At 34.1% G+C, this 19,990-nt stretch overlaps 1 protein-coding gene across 1 annotated transcript in view; it reads left to right on the top strand.

Annotated features, from left to right (window-relative positions):
• The window catches only part of Start1 (Steroidogenic acute regulatory protein-like), a 52,147-nt gene extending 36,741 nt beyond the window's left edge, over nt 1-15,406 (top strand). The window contains exons 6-9 of the mRNA XM_072531788.1: nt 1,338-1,516; nt 8,536-8,685; nt 10,532-10,812; nt 15,060-15,406. Coding sequence (XP_072387889.1) covers nt 1,338-1,516; nt 8,536-8,685; nt 10,532-10,812; nt 15,060-15,252 — 803 coding nt within the window. The 3' untranslated portion in view covers nt 15,253-15,406. The remainder of the gene's footprint in view (nt 1-1,337; nt 1,517-8,535; nt 8,686-10,531; nt 10,813-15,059) is intronic.
• Nucleotides 15,407-19,990: the final 4,584 nt, after the last annotated feature.

The raw sequence follows: 19,990 nt of genomic DNA, 5'->3' as shown, positions 1-19,990 counted from the left end.
TGCCCTGCTTCTAATAGTACCTCAGAGAATTGTAGATAAGTTGAAGGTATATCTCAGGAATTCAAGATGTTTATTTTGTTACTGTCAAGTACTTGTTCTAGCACTTTTTCTTTTAATTATCGTATCTCCATATTTGGATCTCCAGTAAGGGCTATGACTATGGGATGTGTTAAAGTAGTTCCTCAATTACGGCAGTTGAAAAATTTTCACGCGGTGGCATATAAATGTTGCATATTGAGATTTTTATGTCACTATTAATTGTGATTGCAGCAGCTTCTAAAGATGTATTTAAAGGTATTAGTTCTGCTTCCTACATTTGGTTGATATAGATTGCTACTCCACCCCTTGCTTTATCTCTATTGGTCCTGTTTTTATAAAAGCAGGCAAATTTATAAAGGCAAATAACTGATGGCGTTTGTTTATTGAAATTATTACGTTATTAAGGAGTGCCTTAACAAGCAAAATCTACCTTATGCCGAAGTGTGTTTTACCTTGGGGATGGAGTCCATCCCAACTTGGAGGTTGGAACCTTTATATTAAAAATAACCTCAAGAATATATAGAAAAATATATTTAACAAAAAATTTCTATAGTGTTTTTTGAACTTTTCTTTTTTGAGTCTGGATCCGACTATAATTTTTGACCTGACCCTGACCCATAAAGTCACTGAGGGTGCATTGTGATGGACAAAGTCTGCAGATTGTCAGGTGTTCCACATTCTGTATTTCCCCACATTCACAGAGTGCGTAGATATGTGTCTTTATACCGCGTTTAATTAGGTTTTGTTTTACAGTGAGATTATGCCTCTGTGCCAATTTTGATAGCAATTTATAAATATACAGGGAAACTATTAGCAAAAAACGAAAAACAAAAATTAACTTTAACACCCTGTATCTTTTTTCTCAGCAACATTTTATTAAGGCATATTTGGCCCAATAGCCATATTTTGGTCCAAATAACCTGTCCTTAGTCTATGTCCCAATAGTTATGACTCACCCTGTATAATAATTAAATTTGCAATCAAATGATATTTATTTATATTTTATTATTAATTTAATATTTGGTATGAATTTGACAGGTCTGTCAGAAGTAAACATCATATGTTTTGTTAATACGTTAGAAGGTGGCGTTAGAAGCAAACTTCTATTAAATTCAAATAGTTTATTGAAGTATAAATAAATAAATTATAACATTTTTTTATTTAAATTTAAAAAATACCGAAAACAAAATATGAAGTGTCATGCTAGTCTACTGTACCGCCTACTTTATCATCCTTTTTTTACAAATGTTTTAAAATATTCTTTACCAATTTTGCTCATAATTATTCATTTCTTGCAGCTGGAGAGACTGAAAGAACGCCCCTTATTAGAAGTTACGTCCAAGGTCTTCCATCGATGTATACTGAAAGTATAGGAAATTTTTATTCTCCACAGGCTACGCCTGAAGGATCGTTGAATCGATTCCAACAATGTGATACTTTGAATGTTTTTGCTCCAGTAAAATTCTCAAGCGCCGAGGTACGTACTATTTCAAACTACATTTTCTTAAATAATTATTTATTAATAAGAAATACGCCACAGCTAGATACATAGCAAAGAAATCAACGGAAGATAAGAAATACAAGAATCGTTTTGAATTTATTGCCATTAAAAAACTTGCCATGAGTTTTCCAGATTATTTGTTGGAAACAAAAATTGAGAAATTGTTGGAGGAATCAGTTTGTTGTATGTATCAGGCGATATTTTAATAAAGAGTATACCCGGTTCTGTGCGGCTCGTCTCAAGTTTAAGTTCTGCTTATTGGGTGCATGCGCTGTCACTTGTCTCTCTCATATCTTACGTGGCTTGACTCTTAGTCATCTGCCATGCCAGATGCCAGATGCCATACCATCTAGAGCTCTTCTCAGCAGTCTGTCATCACCCATTCACACTACATGACCAGCCCATCCAAGGCGCTTGATTATAGCAAATTCTGAGATAGGTGGTTCTTTAAAAAGTTAGTAAAGTTCACAATTATATCTAAATCTCTATCTATATAAGGATTTTTACAGTTGTCGCCGCCTTACTTCTTTCAGCCAACGTCTCCAGTCCTTTCGGTTCTGCCAATCTCCATCTCTAAGGTCTCGTCTTTCCATGGCCTCGTCCACTTCATCCCTCCAGGATCTTCGGGGTCTACCTCTCTATCCGAAATCTTTGCATCCACCTTGTATGATCTGTTCTTCTCACATGTCCATACCAAATTAAACGTTTTTCTTCGATGTAGCTATGTCTTCTACTGCCATTCTTCGTTTTATCTCCTCATTTCCGATGCGATCCATTTTTGTCACTCTGCAGCTTCTTCTCATATACTCCATTTCAGTTGCTGTGATTTTGGACCTGTTTCGTTTATTTATTACCCGATTCTCTGCTCCGTAGGTCATTATACTCCGTACCAAGGTGTTATAAATTCTCTTCTTTGTATTTCCGGTAATCTGTCTATCCCACAGGACCCCGTTCATTTGTTTAATACATGTTCTTGTCTGTGCTAATCTGCTGGTTATCTCTTGCTCGGTGGTTCCATTTTTTGAGAGTATGAATCCTAAATATTTGAATTTGTCAGTGCCGTTAATTTCCCTATTATCGTCCATTTCCAAGTTTCTCACTGGTTGTTGCTCTGTTGTTAAATATTCGGTCTTTTCTAGATTTATTTCCAGTCCATTTTTTGTGTATTCCTTTTCTAATTTTCGGAGCATATAGCACAGATCTTCTTCATCTTGAGCCGGTACCATTTGGTCATCTGCAAAGCTTAATGTGTACAAGAAGTTGTCCCGGATTGGTATTCCCATCCCTTCACATTCCATTTTCCATGGTTCTAATATTTGTTCGAGGAATATCTTGAACAGTGTCGGAGATGTAGAGCATTCCTGCAATAAGCCTTTTGTGGTCTTAAATTCGTTGGAGTATTTATTGCCGGTTATAACTCTTACCTTGTTGTTGTAAAGGTTTTTTACGGTTTCTATTAACCTCTGAGTTATTCCGATTTCCTTCATCGTGTTCCATAGTTGTTTTTTGGGGACCGTGTCATATGCCCTTTTTTAAATCTATGAATGCCATGTGTACTGGTCTATTTTTTGCCATTTTTTTTTTTCAATTAATTATTGAAGTGTATATATGTGGTCTATGTAAGATCTTCCTGCCGTGAACCCCGCCTGATCTCCGATTTTATTTGAGATAGATTTTTCCAGTTTTTCTTTTAGTATTTTTCCATATAACCTGCCCATACATGCTATTACTTTGATGCCTCTGTAGTTCCCGCATTTCTTCTTATCTCCCTTTTTATGTATCGAGATTATATATTCTTCTGGTATTTCGTTCAGGTTTATAGCGTTACTGAACATTTCGTGTATAATTTTGTGTAGTTTGTCCGTTCCGTACTTAATTAGTTCATTAACGATTCCATCTCCATATACCATTTTCGTTGATGAGTAGCTTCATATCTTATTAACCCTTTCGATACTGTTGTAAAAGTACGATTTTCATTTGCAGCTTTGATGAGCGAGCGCCATACTATTGGGCAAATGAATCTCCATCGTTCAGGTTCTGTCACCGTACATTTTTAAGTATTTACATCGTTGAGCTATAATCGTAATAGTACGTTCTACATTGTCCATCTTGCTTACTAGTACCGTTCATGTACGTTACGATCCACAAATACACCATACTGATGCCGTACATACACGGCAGCACATCACCCACCCTAGCGCCGTACTTTCTGAGTACCGTTTTTTTGAAGTTTTACGAAAAAAAAAATTCCACTACTTCGATAAAACGAATATAAACAAACTGCCGACAAACGAAAAACGATTCAACCATTTCAATATAAAGAATGTAAACTACTGAGTGACCGTCTCGATCGCGAAGTGCACAATTTTCCCGGCGCCGTATATGACAACGCGCAACCGATACTTGGCCCGTAGCGAAAAGGTTAATAGTTTTCCACGTTTACTAAAGTCTAGGGACTGGTCGGTCCATTGAACCTGGAGAAGAGGAAAATACTCAGGCGGTTCATCCTGCACTGTTCCAAGGAAGCTTTTCCTGGATTTAGTCGCTTTCGTGGTGTTCGAGCTTTGTATAGAGTATGCCGCTCGTCCGCGATCTGTTCAATTTTCTCTATGTGCAACGCCTCTGCGTGGTGAGGATTCTGCAAAACCAGCTGATTTATATAGATTTGAGAGTTACTATCCTGCATGTCTCATTTAGCGCAGTATCAACTTGTTTGGTGTGGGTAGATCTACCCCAAACGGGTCACGCATATTCAGCAGTTGAAAAACACAGTGCCTGTGCCGTTGTTCTTAAAACACCAGGAATGCACCCTATTTACTTCCCGTTAGCTTTCTGAGTATGAGGTTCCTAGTTGTTACTTTCCCTCTCGTTTTTATGCAATGTTGTCTGTAGGTGAGGGACCGGTCCAGAGTTACTCCAAGATATATAGGTTGGTTTGTGTGTTTTAATGTATTACCATTCCACGCAATTTCGAGTTTTCGCTTGGCTTTCTTTGCGCGTAGGTGGAAAGCGCAGACTTGGGTTTTAGAGGGATTTGGTTTCAGGGAATTCTGCAGATGGTACGCTGTCATTGTTTTTAAGGCAGTTTCGAATTTCTCCTCCACTTCTTCAAAACCATTATTTCCTTGAGCACATATTGCAATACCGTCAGCATAGAGGAAGTGCTTGGTTTCGGTCGGCGTAGGTTGGTCGTTTGTGTATATATTGAAGAACATTGGTGCTAAAACACTTCCCTGTGGGAGGCCGTTTTTTTAACTCTCCTTACTTTACCCTCCAGCATAACAAAAAAACGTCTGTTTTGCAGTAAGGAATATACGACCTTACACAGATGGTGGTCATTGAAAGTGTCGTATAATTAGCGGAGCAATGTTTTGTGCCTTACTGTGTCATAGGCTGCTGTCAAATCTACGAAAGCAGCACCCGTTATAAGTTTTTCTTCAAAGCCCTCTTCAATGTGTTCTGTTAGTGCGAGGACTTGACCGGTGCAAGATTTGCCGGGCATGAATCCTCCTTGTTGTGGGAGGAGGTGCTTGTCGACATTTTTTTCTATTCTGGCGAGTATGAGTCTCTCGTATAGTTTGAAAAAGTGACACAACAGCGAAATAGGTCTGTATCTACTGGGATTTTCTGGGTCCTTTTCTGGTTTTAACAAGACTATTACTTTAGATTTCCTCCATGATTTTGGAATTTCGCAGGCTTTGGAGTACATGTTATAAAGTTGCAAGATCCAGTTTTTTGCTCCTTGGCCTAGATGCTTTATTTGTTCACTGCATATATCATCTACACCTGCAGCTTTCCTGTTTTTTAACCTGTTCATACCGTCGTGGAGTTATTTTAGTGTAAAAGGAGTTCCTAGGCGGTTTGTCTCCGAATCCAATCTTCTTTTAGTATTTGGGTCCTTATATCGGTTCGTAGTTCTTCCATTCATAAGGAGTTGAGCAGCGACTTGGTTTGCTGTAACCTTGCAAAGTGGTTTCTGTTCTTTTGGATCACCGCTAAGTTTTTTTACAAGGTTCCATGCTATTTTGCTACTATGTGTCATGTCCATGACTGACCACTGAACCGATAGACGGTACCACTGGAATCAGACCAAGGTTTTCATTGAACTCACTTATATTGAATCTCATATTAGACGAGATTGTAAGACAAGTAAAAACAAAAAAAGGATACCAAATCTTAGTAAATTTGCTGTTATAACCGTGCATTTTGTTCTTTTCTGGCGGTTATATTGAATTGGTGCAGCATGCGTTGTAAATCATCTTCACTTTGAGGGAGTACTATTGCGTCGTTTGCATAGCAGATTATTTTAAGTTATTTTTCTCCCATTTGGTATCCTTTTTTAGTTCTTGTTCTCCAAGTAAGTGCTTGTGCAATTTCGTTACGCCACCAAGGAACTGACTGCCGTTTACTCGCTTTTGTTTTTCCCACTGCGATTGTTGCTGCAGAAATAATTCAAGATTTTGGTTTGCGCTATTGGTTAAATTAAAGTTATTTGTTCTTCTATGAGTGTTCGATATGAATCCCAGGAGATAATAAAGGATCTAACGAAGGATTGCATAAAGGGAGATCTATAGCAGAAAATGTACCATTGTATAAATTGAACCTAGTAGATTTGCCAGTGTTTAGTATAACTAAATTACTGTGTTCATATAGTAGATTATTGTTTAGGCTATGCTGTTAGTTTTACAAATAAATTTCTATAAATATACTTAGAGCTTGTAATATTGACAAAAATCACTCACTCCTGTGTCCTTTGCATCTCTAAAACCAAGCAGTCCACGTTTATCTACTTTGACAAGATATTGAGTCTTTGATAAGATTCTATTGTTTAATATCAAATCAAATAATACTGTGCCAAAAGCACTTAGTAATATACATTATAACAAAGAAACTTTGTTTATACCACCGGTATCTGTTATTAATATTCACATCCGTATCTTGGACGTCTATACTCTAAGTTTCCGTATAATTCCATCTTAAACGGCATTTATATTCGGTGTAGTATTAAAATCAGTAAAATTAGCATATTTCTGATACGACAGGCCATTATAATTGTAAAACATGTAACATTTATTTATAACTTAGGGCCCTGTACACATCAAGACAGTTGATAAAAAGTTTTCAAAGTTAACTATGAGTGATTTGATAATTTATGCGGTAGGTATGTTGAACGATGTAGTACTAAAATGAATGTGTTAATAGTGTAAGTTTTTTGCTTCGGATTCTCAATGTTTTTGCGGTTTTCTTCATTCAAAGCCTGTTCTGAGATCTAACGTATCTACAACGGCCAATGATATTTTGTTAGCTTTAAATGTTAGCTTTAAATGATTTAAATTTTTTAAATAATTTAAATGATGAAACTTAATAATTACAAATCATCCGCAAGAGTTCCCACAAAACGTCATATTTCAGCAAGCCGGAGCTACGCTCCACTATGCCACCAGGGTGCGAAATTATCTAGATAATGTTTTTCCGACAAGGTGGATTGCCCTAAACGGGGACATATAGAGTGGCCACCAAGATCTCCTGACTTAACTCCATTAGATTTTTTTCTATGGGGTTACTTAAAATTCAAAGTGTATCAGACACAACCAGATACAATTGACCAACTACGCCAAAGAATTATCTCCTAATGCCATACTATTGATCAAAGGATGGTGCAAAAGTTAGAGAAGAAACAAGAAATAGATTGTATTACTGCCAAGAAGTAAATGGGAAACATTTTGAACACCTTTTATATTAAAATTAGTTTTAGCTTTTAATTACTCTGCAATTTGTTTATTCAGTATTAATTGTCACTTGCGGTTCGTGTATGTATTTTGAATCATAATATTCTTTCTCGCATAATTTAAATTCTGTAATTTTTCGAACCAACGTATTATACATTTTTGAAATAAGTATTACAAAGCTTTTAAATGAGGTTTCACATGGTGTACTTTCCCATTCAAAAAAGTCAAAGCTATGGCTATCACCTGAAGAGGTATCGCCTAAAGTTCGGAACATTGACGCTGTAATATTTTGCTTACGTTCTAAAAATAAATAAGTTAATAGGGGGGTAACACTCATTCTAGCGTATGATTTATATATATATATATATATATATATATATATATATATATATATATAGAAAAGAAATTTAATCTTTACAGATAAGTTAAATAGTAAACTCTTAAATATTGGGGATATCTGCAAGAAAGTAGATCTGCTTTCTTGCAGATTTCCCCAATATTTAAGAGTTTTATATATATTAGAAGTGATTATTTCGACCAAAAAATAATTTTTAAATACGTTCGAATTATCGGGTAAAGTGGTCTGTAATGAAAATCTTTTTTTTCTGAGATACTCAATATTTCGCCATTTATTTAATAGCTTCCTAAGGAAATTAAATTTAAATTAAGTTTAAATTGTTTTAGTTTACTCCTGAGGAAGCTATTAAATAAATGGCGAAATATTGAGTATCTCAGAAAAAAGAAAGATTTTCATTACAGACCACTCTACCCGATAATTCGAACGTATTTATATAATATATATATATATATATATATATATATATATATATATATATATATACAAATATATATATATATATATATATATATATATATATATACAAATATATATATACAATCACGTGGAGTTCGTTATCATATAATATTTATGGAGTGATGCCAGTTTGGACTGGTACAATGTCTGTGTATGATTGTATGTATGTATATATTATGAGTGTGTGGACTATGATCATATTTTTGTAATAATATAATTCAAACATATGCAAACTCGTAAATACCTTATCTAAAATATAAAAGTAAATGTACCGTTTTACTATTTGGTAGTTTTCGTTAGACTAATTAAGTAGTACATAATTTTATTGAGTTTTAATTTAACAACCAAGAAAAGATGGCGACTCCTAATAAATATAATAAATTTTATCATTACAGTATATATTACAAAGTGTATCTGACAACTACATTTTTCTTTTTTTAATTATTTTTTAGGTAGAAAGCTATAGGACAAAGGCAGACAAAACGTTTAAAGATGCTTGGCAGTTATTCAAAAACAGTAACTGGACCTCCAAATATAAAAAAGATGATGACCTAGTTTATACCACTGTGGATAATAACAAAAAGACAATATTTAGATTAGAAGTAAGAAATATTTATTTTTTTATTATTTGTATATTTATGAGTCAAGTTGTTCGTAAGTTGGTGTGAACACACGTTGTTTTGTTCACTGGTGTAAAACAATTTTTGTAAGGAAATAGACAACGGATTTTGATAAAATTTTCACAAAGTGTGCAATAATTTACAACCTGCAATTGTAAGTTATCTTTTTACTTATTTAATTAATGTAAAAAAGGAGATTTGCAAAATTATTATTAAAATATTCTACGCAAGATATACAGTAAACATATTGAATATAACAAAAACTTGTATAATTACGCTTTCATTTTGTATAATCACTGTTTATTTACTATAAAAAATAGACAAATTAGCAGACACTAGTACACTCAAATACTCTGCGAAGTTGACGGCATGTGCAGAATATCTGGGAACGTAGAAAAAAAGAAAGAAAAAAATAGAAAAGAGGGCAGCCAAAAAAAAGATGAAGAAAAGTTAGAGATTTGAGAGAGGAAAATCCTGAGGAAAAGTTTTTGGTGAGATAAAGGAAGCTAATATGGAATGGCGCAGAAGAACAAGCCAGAAGCTAATGGAGATCTATAAGAGATCTAAAATAACGCAGAAAATCAGAGCACAGATAGTTAAATGGTTGGGACATGTTTTACGAATGCCAAAAGAAAGAAACGTCCTAAGAGTCTACAAGCAGGAGAACAAGAGAAAAAAGAAGAGGGAGACCACAATGGAAATGGTTTGAGGCCGTTCGGACTCACATAGAAAAAATGGGAAGAAGAGACTGGAAAGTGCAAGTGAAGGACCGTAAAAAGTGGAGAAAACCAGTCGAAGCCAACGGCACTGTAATGTATATATATATATATATATATATATATATATATATATATATATATATATATATATACCTAGAACTAAGTATAAAAGTGCGATGAATTCGCTCTTTTTTTTAATTTTAAAAGCTTCATTAAGTTTAATCAGTTACCTGCATGTATAAAGAAATGTACTATTCTCAATAATTTTAAAACGTTGCACAAACGTCAAACGCCTTATATCAAAAAGTTATAGTGTCCTTTTATCAATATTGTATGTATATTAGGTTTCGTATTTAAATAAAGATCTATCTATCTATTTCAGTTTATTATTGAAGCTCAAAGACCAGACACCGCTTCTAAATCAAAGTCATATCATTTAAATCGCAGTGATTGAAACAAAGACTAACGCAGCACCAAAGTGATTGCAAAACAGAGAAAAATGCTTGTGGAGTAGCACACCAATCCAACACAACAAGCCACGCATTTAATTTATCAGATATCAAGATCTTGGATGTAGATAACAACTAAAAAAAAAGATTAATTTCTCGAAATGTACCACATCAACAAAAACAAGAAGACATAATTGCAATATGTACAAGCTACCAAAGAGTGTAATACGTAAAAAAGTTCAGTACAACAAAAGCCACATCAAAATTGAGAAATATATTAGCCCTAACTATGATATTTTACATATTAACCGTTTTTGTTACCAGATTAACAGCTAATTTAATATGTAGTTTGAAGTATTTAGGGGAAAGTGTAAGAACAAGGTCTGGGAAGAAGAAAATGCTGGTGGTTGAAGAGTGTAAGAAACTAAACAAGCATGGACACCTAGTCATTATTAAGAACCGCTTAAGATAGAGAGCAATTTGCTGTAATTATTGCCAACCTTCAGTAATGGAGAAGATACCTTAAGAAGAAGAAAGGGGAATAAATATTCAATGTGCACAAAACCTACGAAATTCTGGGGACGCCAAAATATATTCTTTATTAATGTAATAAGTATCTGTAGAAGCTCTGATTTTTAACAGTTTCCGTTTATATTTTAGGCCGAAATGGACGTATCGTCACGTTACCTGCTTGATGAACTTTTTTACAGGATTCACGAAGCGCCAAAATGGAACATGGCAATTCAAGATTCCTACAAAGTGCAATCGTTAGACGAATACACCGATATAACGTATACTATTTCGAAAGAATCTCTCAATGGTCTAGTTTCCAGTAGAGATTTTGTAAATTTGCGCCATTGGAGTAAAGTTGACAATGCGTATGTTCTGTGTTTCATTAAAACAGAACATCCTTCCATTCCGCTTAACAAAAAAATGATTAGGTAAGTCAAATCTTTCTATACCTATTTCAAATCATGAATGTGTTGCTTGTGTGAGTCCATTTCAAAAGGTAAAAGAAATAATAAATTAGACTTACTCACAATCAATTTAATTTAACTATCCAGACGACCGGTTTCGCTTTATACAATATGCAAGTCATCTTCAGGTCTCGATACAAAGTTAAATAAATGCTGAAATAATAAACCCATATTAGGGTGTTGTCTAATAAAGATAAAAAACATAGGTAGGTGATATAAATTATATAAATTACAGTAATTATGCCAATATTACATGTCTGTGGTTTTTCAAATTGAATAAAATGTTTAAGCAGACAAGGTAATACCCACAAATTGGTAAAATAGTGTATTAAACTGTAATAAATGAACAAATAAATAAAACATTACTTACATGCCGGTACTCTATTAATTGATGGTTGAAAGAACATGGTTCACACTATCCTGTATTGTTGATTGGAGAACTTAAGTCTGCTATTGTAATTGTTTGACAGTAAACGGGGAAGTTCTTGAGGAGACAGATTTTATCCAATGAAGTAGAGATAGGTGTAATGTGATTGTTTGTGTGATGAAAGTAATGTTCTATACCATTGAGTTATTTAAGTTATTTATATTTATTCTATTGATGGCCATGTACTTAGTTTTTGTTTCGTTTATTTTAAGCCCTCTCTTTTGTGCTTCAGGATCAATTTCCTCGAACGTTTCCATTAGTCGTGTCCTACGACAAATATGCCGTAATTTGTACTGTTTGGGTTTTTATATGGCCAGTAAATTGGTTTTTCTGATGACTGCTTTTTAAGAACTAGGTTGAACAGCATGGTTGAAAGTGCGTCTCCCTGCCTCACCCCCATGTTCATGTCAAACAATGGTGACAGCTCTCCATCTACTCTAACTGCGGCTTTTGAACCCTGCAACGTCATTTTTATGAGGCTGGTATATTTTTTTGGTATACCTATAGTAAATTCATTTAACAGAAAAGTAGCGGTCAACAAATGCATGCACATAACACGCGAAACCCTATGTTTATATAATTGTACAGGGTTGTATTAAGATTCTAGCAGCCTATACCATCTGAATTTGAAATGAATTAATTTATAATTTTTAGGATTACTGTTAAAATAATAGTAATCAATGATTAATCTTTCAAAGAAGTATTTCTTCTTCTTCAAGTGCCGTCTCCATCAATGGAGGTTAGCGGTTATGGTGGCGAACGTTTGTCTATCTTCAGCTGTTCTTAAGAGTTCCTCAAATCCAAGTCCTGTCCAGTTTCTGATATTACGTAACCAGGACAATTTTTTTCTTCCAATTCCTCGCTTTCCTTCTATTTTGCCTTTTATTATCAACTGAGGGATGTAGTATTTCTCGTTGCGCAACAAATGCCCTAAATAACTGGTTTTTCTTCTTTTGACTGTTCTCAATAGTTCTTTTTCTAAATTGAGTCTCGCTAGTACTTCTTCATTTGTTTTTCGTGCTGTCCAAGGAATTTTTACGAAGAATTTTATAAGAAGTATACTTAAATAATATTTTTGTAAACTGTCATTCACACATCATTAGTTAATTGTGGTATTAATCAAAAGGCAAAAAATAGAAAGTTGTTTTTATACATTTTACGCTTTAAATCCAATATTTGGAAATAAGTAATAATATTATCATTAATGATATAAAAAGAGACCTCTTCTTGTGTAAAAGTTCGGGAAAATACTTATACATAATTATAGGGTAGATAGACTTACCTATACATTTAACATTAATAAATAAAATTTATTAAGTCGACGTTTCGATATCGATTTAACATTTATTTGTGTCAGCAGAAACGAATGTATATTTAGAAGAATTGTGACATCACTATTTTTGACTTGACGGTTATGTCGAAGATGGTTCGAGATATCAAAATGCCGCTTTCAGATTTTGATTCAGGAGACAAAACTATATATGAATCCATCGATAGATCGTCCCCAAAGTATTGCATAGGCGACAACGCACAAACGAACATACTTTGCGGATGTAAAACGAAAGTTTTTCTTTGAAAATGATGAAAAAAACTTTTTACTATTACATATAAGTAATATCGAATTACGAAAAATAAGTACTGGAAAAGTAGATAGGTACAATGAGTAAAATGGGTTACAGTTTTTCATTTTTAAAATATTCCATTTTGTTTATGTAATTTCGAATTATTTCGTATCTTTTATTTATCATTGCTACTCATTTTCACATCAAAAGCTAGATCCACCTTCAACCGGATGGGGACCTTCTTCAAGAGCCACAACCTCTCTCTTGGTATAAAAGTAAGAATGTTGCGATGCTACCTACGTCTTCTTTGTTCTTTTTATGGTGTTGAATCGTGGACCTTGAACGAAGATATGTGCAGAAAATTGGAAGCATTTGAGATGTGGCTAGATCGGAGAATACTTAAAATCCCGTGGACTGACCGAGTCACCAATGAGGAGGTCCTCAGAAGAATGAAGAAGAACCGAGAGGTACTGACCTACATCAAATCTCGAAAGTTACAGTACTTTGGACACATTATGCGAAATAAATCCACATCCGGACTGTATATAGTTTAAAAACTTGTGGAAGATGGAAAATCACATATTATGCAGTAGGATGTCCTTTTTTTGTTTTTTGTTGTTTTTGTCACAGGTTCTTACAAGGTTAAGACCTAAAGGTCTTTATTTTGTAAGGCCTTTTATTTACATACATATATAATGATCAACATATCACCTCACTACAATGATAGTGTCAAAAGGAAAAGATGAAGACAGACAGTACCCTGGATGTAAGCGGAAAACTTCTTATTGGCGATATCTATATTATTGTTTTTTAACAAAACAAACTCTGCTGGGCCTGAGGATGAGGCAAATATTGTAAGCCTCGAAACCGATCGCTTCTGTAAAACTTTGAAAGTAAATATTAGATTGTGAGTATTGACCTTTTTAATATATTTGTTCAATTATGGACTCACACTTGCAACCCTTTTATCATCATAATAATTATTATAATACAGTCAAAATAATATTAAATTTACTTACTTCAGTTGAGAGAAAACAGCAAACACCTTAAAAATGTTCACAGTTCTAAGTTTATTTAAATAACACTATAATTATAAACCAACACTATAAATATACCAACACACATATATAGAGCTATTAAAAGTAAAAATTGTATTTATATAATTCAACAGACATAAATATGATTCGTAAGGATCACTGAATCCATATTTGTTAAAACTGCAAATTACGCGTCTTTGTTTAGAGGTGTAGATTGTCGTTACTTGTGAGTTTCTACTTGTTACTTTTGATACGCTTTTGTATATAATCAGTTACAGTATAAGTGATTTTGTAACAAGTAGATACCTCTTCAGCATCTCTAGATACTTGGAATGAATATATCACGCGTCCCTAGTTTGTTTATTCTACTTTTCTGTTAGGCGAATATGGTATAGATTTCGGAGGTCTTCCAGCATTTTGTCTCTTTTTACACTATCAAAAGCTTGTTTAAAGTCTTTCTCTTGTATTGTTCTAAGTATGAATATGTTGTCTGTAGTGGCTCTATTTGGTCTGAATCCATTTTGATAATCACCAATTATATTTTCGGAGTATTCTGACAATCTAGTGTAGATGATGCCAGAAAGGATTTTGTACATTACATTTAGCAATGTAATTGGTCTGTAATTCTGACATTCCCTCTTATCTCCATTTTTATATATTTGCTGTATAAGACCAACTGCCCATTCCTCCAGCATTTGCTCCTTGGTCCATACCAGCTTTATCCGGTAACGGATTATTCCCAAGAGTTCGAGCCCTCCATATTTCAACAATTCTGCCTAAACTCCGTCCGTTCCTGGCGCTTTACTGTTTTTTAGTTTCTTTATTATTTGAACTACTTCTTCATGAACTCGATTTTCAATGTGCTGCTCGGTCTAAAATATATTGTCTCGTTGTGATCATTTCCATTGTCTGCATTTAGGTTTTCTTTGAAAGTATTCTTTCCATCTCATTATAATTTTTTGTTTCTCTGTTAGTAGTTCTTCGTCTTTGCATATTGTCAATTTTGGGCTAAATGACTGTGTGCTTTCTTCTTTTTATCTTACCTGACTCATACCTAGTATACTTATTCCATTCTGTACAGTTCCTTCTCAAGGACATTGATAATAATATAATACCCAATGATGTATATTTAATAATTGAATTCTATTGTTCGATAATTATTTTGTTAATTAATTTATGTTTTAGAGGTGAAAACGGTGTTGGCTGTTACGTCATAGAAGTATCTAGTTCACCTAACAAGTGCGTTTTAAATTGGGTCGTCAATACAGATTTAAAATTATGGTTGCCTAGCAGCCTTGTAGATAAAGAAATGGGAGGGATGTTGCTTAAATTCGCCAGCGAACTACGACAGCATATTACGAAGAGAAGAAGTAACTGAAGTATTGTATTATCGTGACTGATTATTTTTTAATCAAGCATTTTTATATTGCCTTTGTATATATTTTTGTATTTGATTATATTAGAATTTAGGATAAATCGTTACCTATATAAGTAATAAATGTATTAATAAATAAAATAATTTTTTATAAATCTTTAACAGGGAGTTTAGAAACATCATTTTAATGCAATCAAAAGGCCAATAAGAGAATTTGCTCTAGCCTTTCTGAATGCTAAATTCCTTGTTGATCTGTCTCCGATTTTGTGATACATTCTTAAAAGACAGAAATCCCGTGTTTAACGATCAAATATTCCGAAAAATGTTTCCCATTGTTAACAAGTCTTTTTTTAAACCTAACCTAACCTAACTTTTGTTTAGCTCACCATATTTCTGTTAAAGCGTTGTCAATTGTCTAATGATACTTACACCTCTAATATTTTTTCTTTATCTTCTCTCCAGCAGTCTCTAGTTCCTTAAATATCTGTACGAGTGGCAATTTAAATGTCTCATCTTAATATGACACTAGTTTGTCTGTCAGGAATTTTGAAAGCAAAATTTTTATACATTATAGAAAATACAATTAGAAATATCAAAACATGTTGGGAGATTGAAGAGGCGAATAATTGATTCTACCTAAATCCTACAGGCGGATCATTCTTAAATCATTTCTGTTGAAGGCAATAGAAAAAATTCTTCTAGAAAATCAACGAACAGTACTGAACGAGGTAGTTCATAAAATCAATCACTATAGACGTTAGATATAAAAGACGCATTTAATAATGCACTACCAAATTCTTATGATGCATTAGCATCAAATGATTACAACAAAAAAATGTAAGTATCTTTTGTGTCACTGAGCACTGGCTTGAATCCATTAACATTTGAAAAAGACAGTCAAGATTTGATTTCACGTACAAAGCGTCTATGTATCTGTTTATACGTATTTCGCTTTAATAAAGCTCATCAGAACAGCTATTCATAGGCGTTCTCAACGTGAAAAATAAATCTTTCCTGTCTTTCTTCTTCTTCTTAAAGTGCCTATCCGTTCCGGATGTTGGCGATCATCACAGCTATCTACTTTATTTATTGCAGCGCGGAACAGTTCAGTGGTAGTCGTGTTATACCACTTTCGTAAATTTTGAAGCCAGGAAATGCGTCTTCTTCCCGGTCCTCTCTTACCATTTACTTTCCCTTGGAGAATCAGCTGGAGAAGGCCGTAACGTTCTTGATTTCTCATTACATGTCCTAGATATTCCAACTTTTTTATTTTGACGGTCATGAGAATTTCACATTCTTTCCCCATTCTACGCAGGACCTCCACATTAGTTACTCTGTCAACCCAGGATATACGTAAGATGCGCCTATAGCACCACATTTCGAAAGCTTCGAGCCGATTCATAGATGCAACAGTCAGTGTCCATGCTTCCATTCCGTAGAGCAGAACTGTGAATATGTAGCAGTTCAATAGACGGCATTTTGTTTTTAATGATATGTCTCGACTGTTGAAAATGTTTCTCATTCTAACGAATGCTGCTTTTGCTTTTATTATTCGCTGTTTAATTTCTGTTGAGTGGTCCCATTGGCTATTTAAATTGGTGCCTAGATATGTATATTGCTCGACTCTTTCGATATTCTGTTGGTTAATTGTAAGATGAGCGTTTAGTATTGGTTTTTTACTAATTGTCATAAATTTGGTTTTCTTTATGTTAAGAGCTAGTCCGTATCTGTTACTGACTTCTGTTATGCGATTTGTTAATATCTGTAAGTCATTCAGATCATCGGCAAAAACTATAGTGTCATCTGCATATCTAACGTTATTCAACCATTCACCGTTTATTAGTATTCCTTTCGCATAACCGTCTAAAGCTTCCTTAAATACCCATTCAGAATTCCTGGCTTTAAGAAGCAACAATAAAATGGCTTCGAAACGGATGCAATAGCGACATCTGATATTAAATCCGTAAAATAGTTTCGAAACACAATTCAGATTTCTGTCTTAATCTGAGCCTTCTAAAAATTTCAAGGCAAAGCAGACGTTGATAAAGATGTTAATAGAGACATGGGGAATCTAAAATTTGCATTCCACGACATGTCGCCTCAACTAAGCAGAAATCATTAGCGAATTGGTTTCTTGTACTCATACAGAGTAGATCCGAATAAAATGAAAAAGACAGTCAAGATTTGATTTCACGTACAAAGCGTCTATGTATCTGTTTATACGTAGACGCTTAGTAGTATATGAGCTTTATTAAAGCGAAATACGTATAAACAGATACATAGACGCTTTGTACGTGAAATCAAATCTTGACTGCCTTTTTCATTTTATTCGGATCTACTCTGTATGAGTACAAGAAACCAATTCGCTAATGATTTCTGCTTAGTTGAGGCGACATGTCGCCTCAACGAACAAAGAAACAGACGGTGTTACGTTATTCGCAAGAAAGGATGTTGTACAGAATTTTGTCATAGAATCAATAAATGTAAATACATGGTGTATAGAGGGTGTGTTTGAAATCTGTCGTGGAGGAATAAAAACCCAAATACAAAGGGATTTGTATATATTCTCTCTATTTACCGACCTCCTGAAACCAGCAACTTTAAACAGTTCATTAAACAACTTGAGATGTTGATATTCAATTTCTATAAGAATGGTAATCAGTTTCTTATATGTGGATATGTTAACGTGAACTTCCTAATTAAAAACAATCACAGAAATTATCTAATAAATTTATTAGCTGAATTTAACATTAAACATTTTATTAATGTACCCACCAGGATACCAAACACATCTTCAACATGTAGTGATAATTTTTTTAGTAGTTTGGACATAAATAACATAGAAGTATGGACATAAATAACGAAGGTTCTTTCTTTTTCCCATTAATGCTTAACTAATTATTCCTTTCAAACCCGTAATTTTATGGAATCTAATATGGATGTTTTCCGAAATCTAATATGTATGTAGAGAAACCTGGCATGAAACTTATTGGGCTATCACTTTCAACGATAAAATATCAGCATTTTATGGAATTTTTTTAGATCATTATAACACAATTTTTCCTAATATACAAAAACCAGCCAAATTTTATAGCAAAAATAAGTTTCCTAAGCACATCAAAGAAATGCATAATATGCTGTGCGAAAATAACGTATTACGCAAAAGGTTAAATAGTTAATTTTATACAGACCGATATAATACTTTTAAAAAGCAATATTAACAAATCAAACAACAGTATTTAAAACAAATAAATAATGGACGTATTGAAAATAGCAACAACATGATAAAAGAAAGTTGGAAAATCATCAATAATAATTAAAATAGAAATAAACCTATATTAGCAAATACAATTAATTCATTAATTCATCATTCTGTCTCCGGCTTCTGCAAGTAATGTAGCCTTTCTTAAGTAATTTTAAAGTGTTTGTTTGTCCTTTTGTAGTGTAGTGTGATGTACATTTATATGTTTATGACATCTTGTTCTTGTCGGATAGGCCACAATTGACGAAATGCCCCTGTAGATGATCTAGGGATCGAAAGTACTTGGGCAAGATTTAATTAAACTGTGCTCGATATATGCCTTTTATCTGATCAAAATACAATTAAAATAAATGACAATGAAAATATATAAACTAAAGATAAAGCCAACCTGATAAATAACTATTTCTTTAATAAAAATAATAATAACTCAACTCCAAATTTTCTCATGAAAATTGATCAATTTTCCAAGACTTTCTTTTTCCAACTACACCTGCATTGCAAAGCGTTTGTGCCCTCCAATTAAAAAACTGGCAGGCAGAGGAATTTCCATCTCGCATGTAGACAGGTCGCCGGCGATGATCTCTCCTCTACCACTCTTGAATCTCCTGACGGGTACGTGCCGGGGCACCCACACCAAGCTTGACACAAGGCCAAGAGAGGTGTGTACGGGCCCAGCTCGTTCAACCTCGCCAGGTTCTCTTGGAATGAGAGTAGGGTGGTCCCACGAGAGTCTCGTCTCGGATACTAGGAATGTAGACCGGTGACCGTGTCGCCTAAGCGACCGTGTGCTTTTCGACAAACCCGACACCTCAAGCGCCGGCTCTCCACCTCTCGATTCCTACCCATTAGTCGCCTCTTACGACAGGCAGGGCCTTCTGACCTCGGCAGTATTCTTATCTCCGCGAGCCGCACGGAGAACTACACCTGCAGAAGTACTATCACTTATAAGTAAGACCACATCTAAACATGCTGAAGGTTTAGATGAAATTAATGTTACGGTTATAAGATATGTGGCCAGTCACATATGTGAACCCTTGTCACATTTAATCAACGAATCTTTTACAAAAGGTCAATTTCCCAATATAAAGGAATCCAAGAGATTTCCAATTTTTAAAAATAAAAGTTCTGCAAGTAATATTGAGAATTGTCGTTTGATTTGTATACCCAGTCAGATTGCAAAGTTGTTTGAACTGGCATTCTGTGAAAGACTAATAAGCTATCTAGAAGCATTTCATTTCCTGCCAGATGTCCAACATGCGTTCAGGAAAGGCAAATCTATTGTAAGTGCTGTTGATGACTGTCTTAATTGTATCTATGAAGCTCTTAATGAAAAACAGAACACGTTGGGTCTTTTTTATGATCTCAGTTGTGCTTTTGACATGGTGGATCACAGGCTGCTTCTGACGAAGATGGAAGGTATGGGAGTTCGAGGTATACCACATGACTGGGTAAGATCATATTTGTCAAATCGTTTGCAAA

This window comes from Diabrotica undecimpunctata, chromosome 5 (assembly GCF_040954645.1).
Source record: "Diabrotica undecimpunctata isolate CICGRU chromosome 5, icDiaUnde3, whole genome shotgun sequence".
Classification (NCBI taxonomy): domain Eukaryota; kingdom Metazoa; phylum Arthropoda; class Insecta; order Coleoptera; family Chrysomelidae; genus Diabrotica; species Diabrotica undecimpunctata.
Note: the sequence above shows the minus strand (reverse complement) of the source record. Positions and strands in the feature narration are given on the sequence as shown.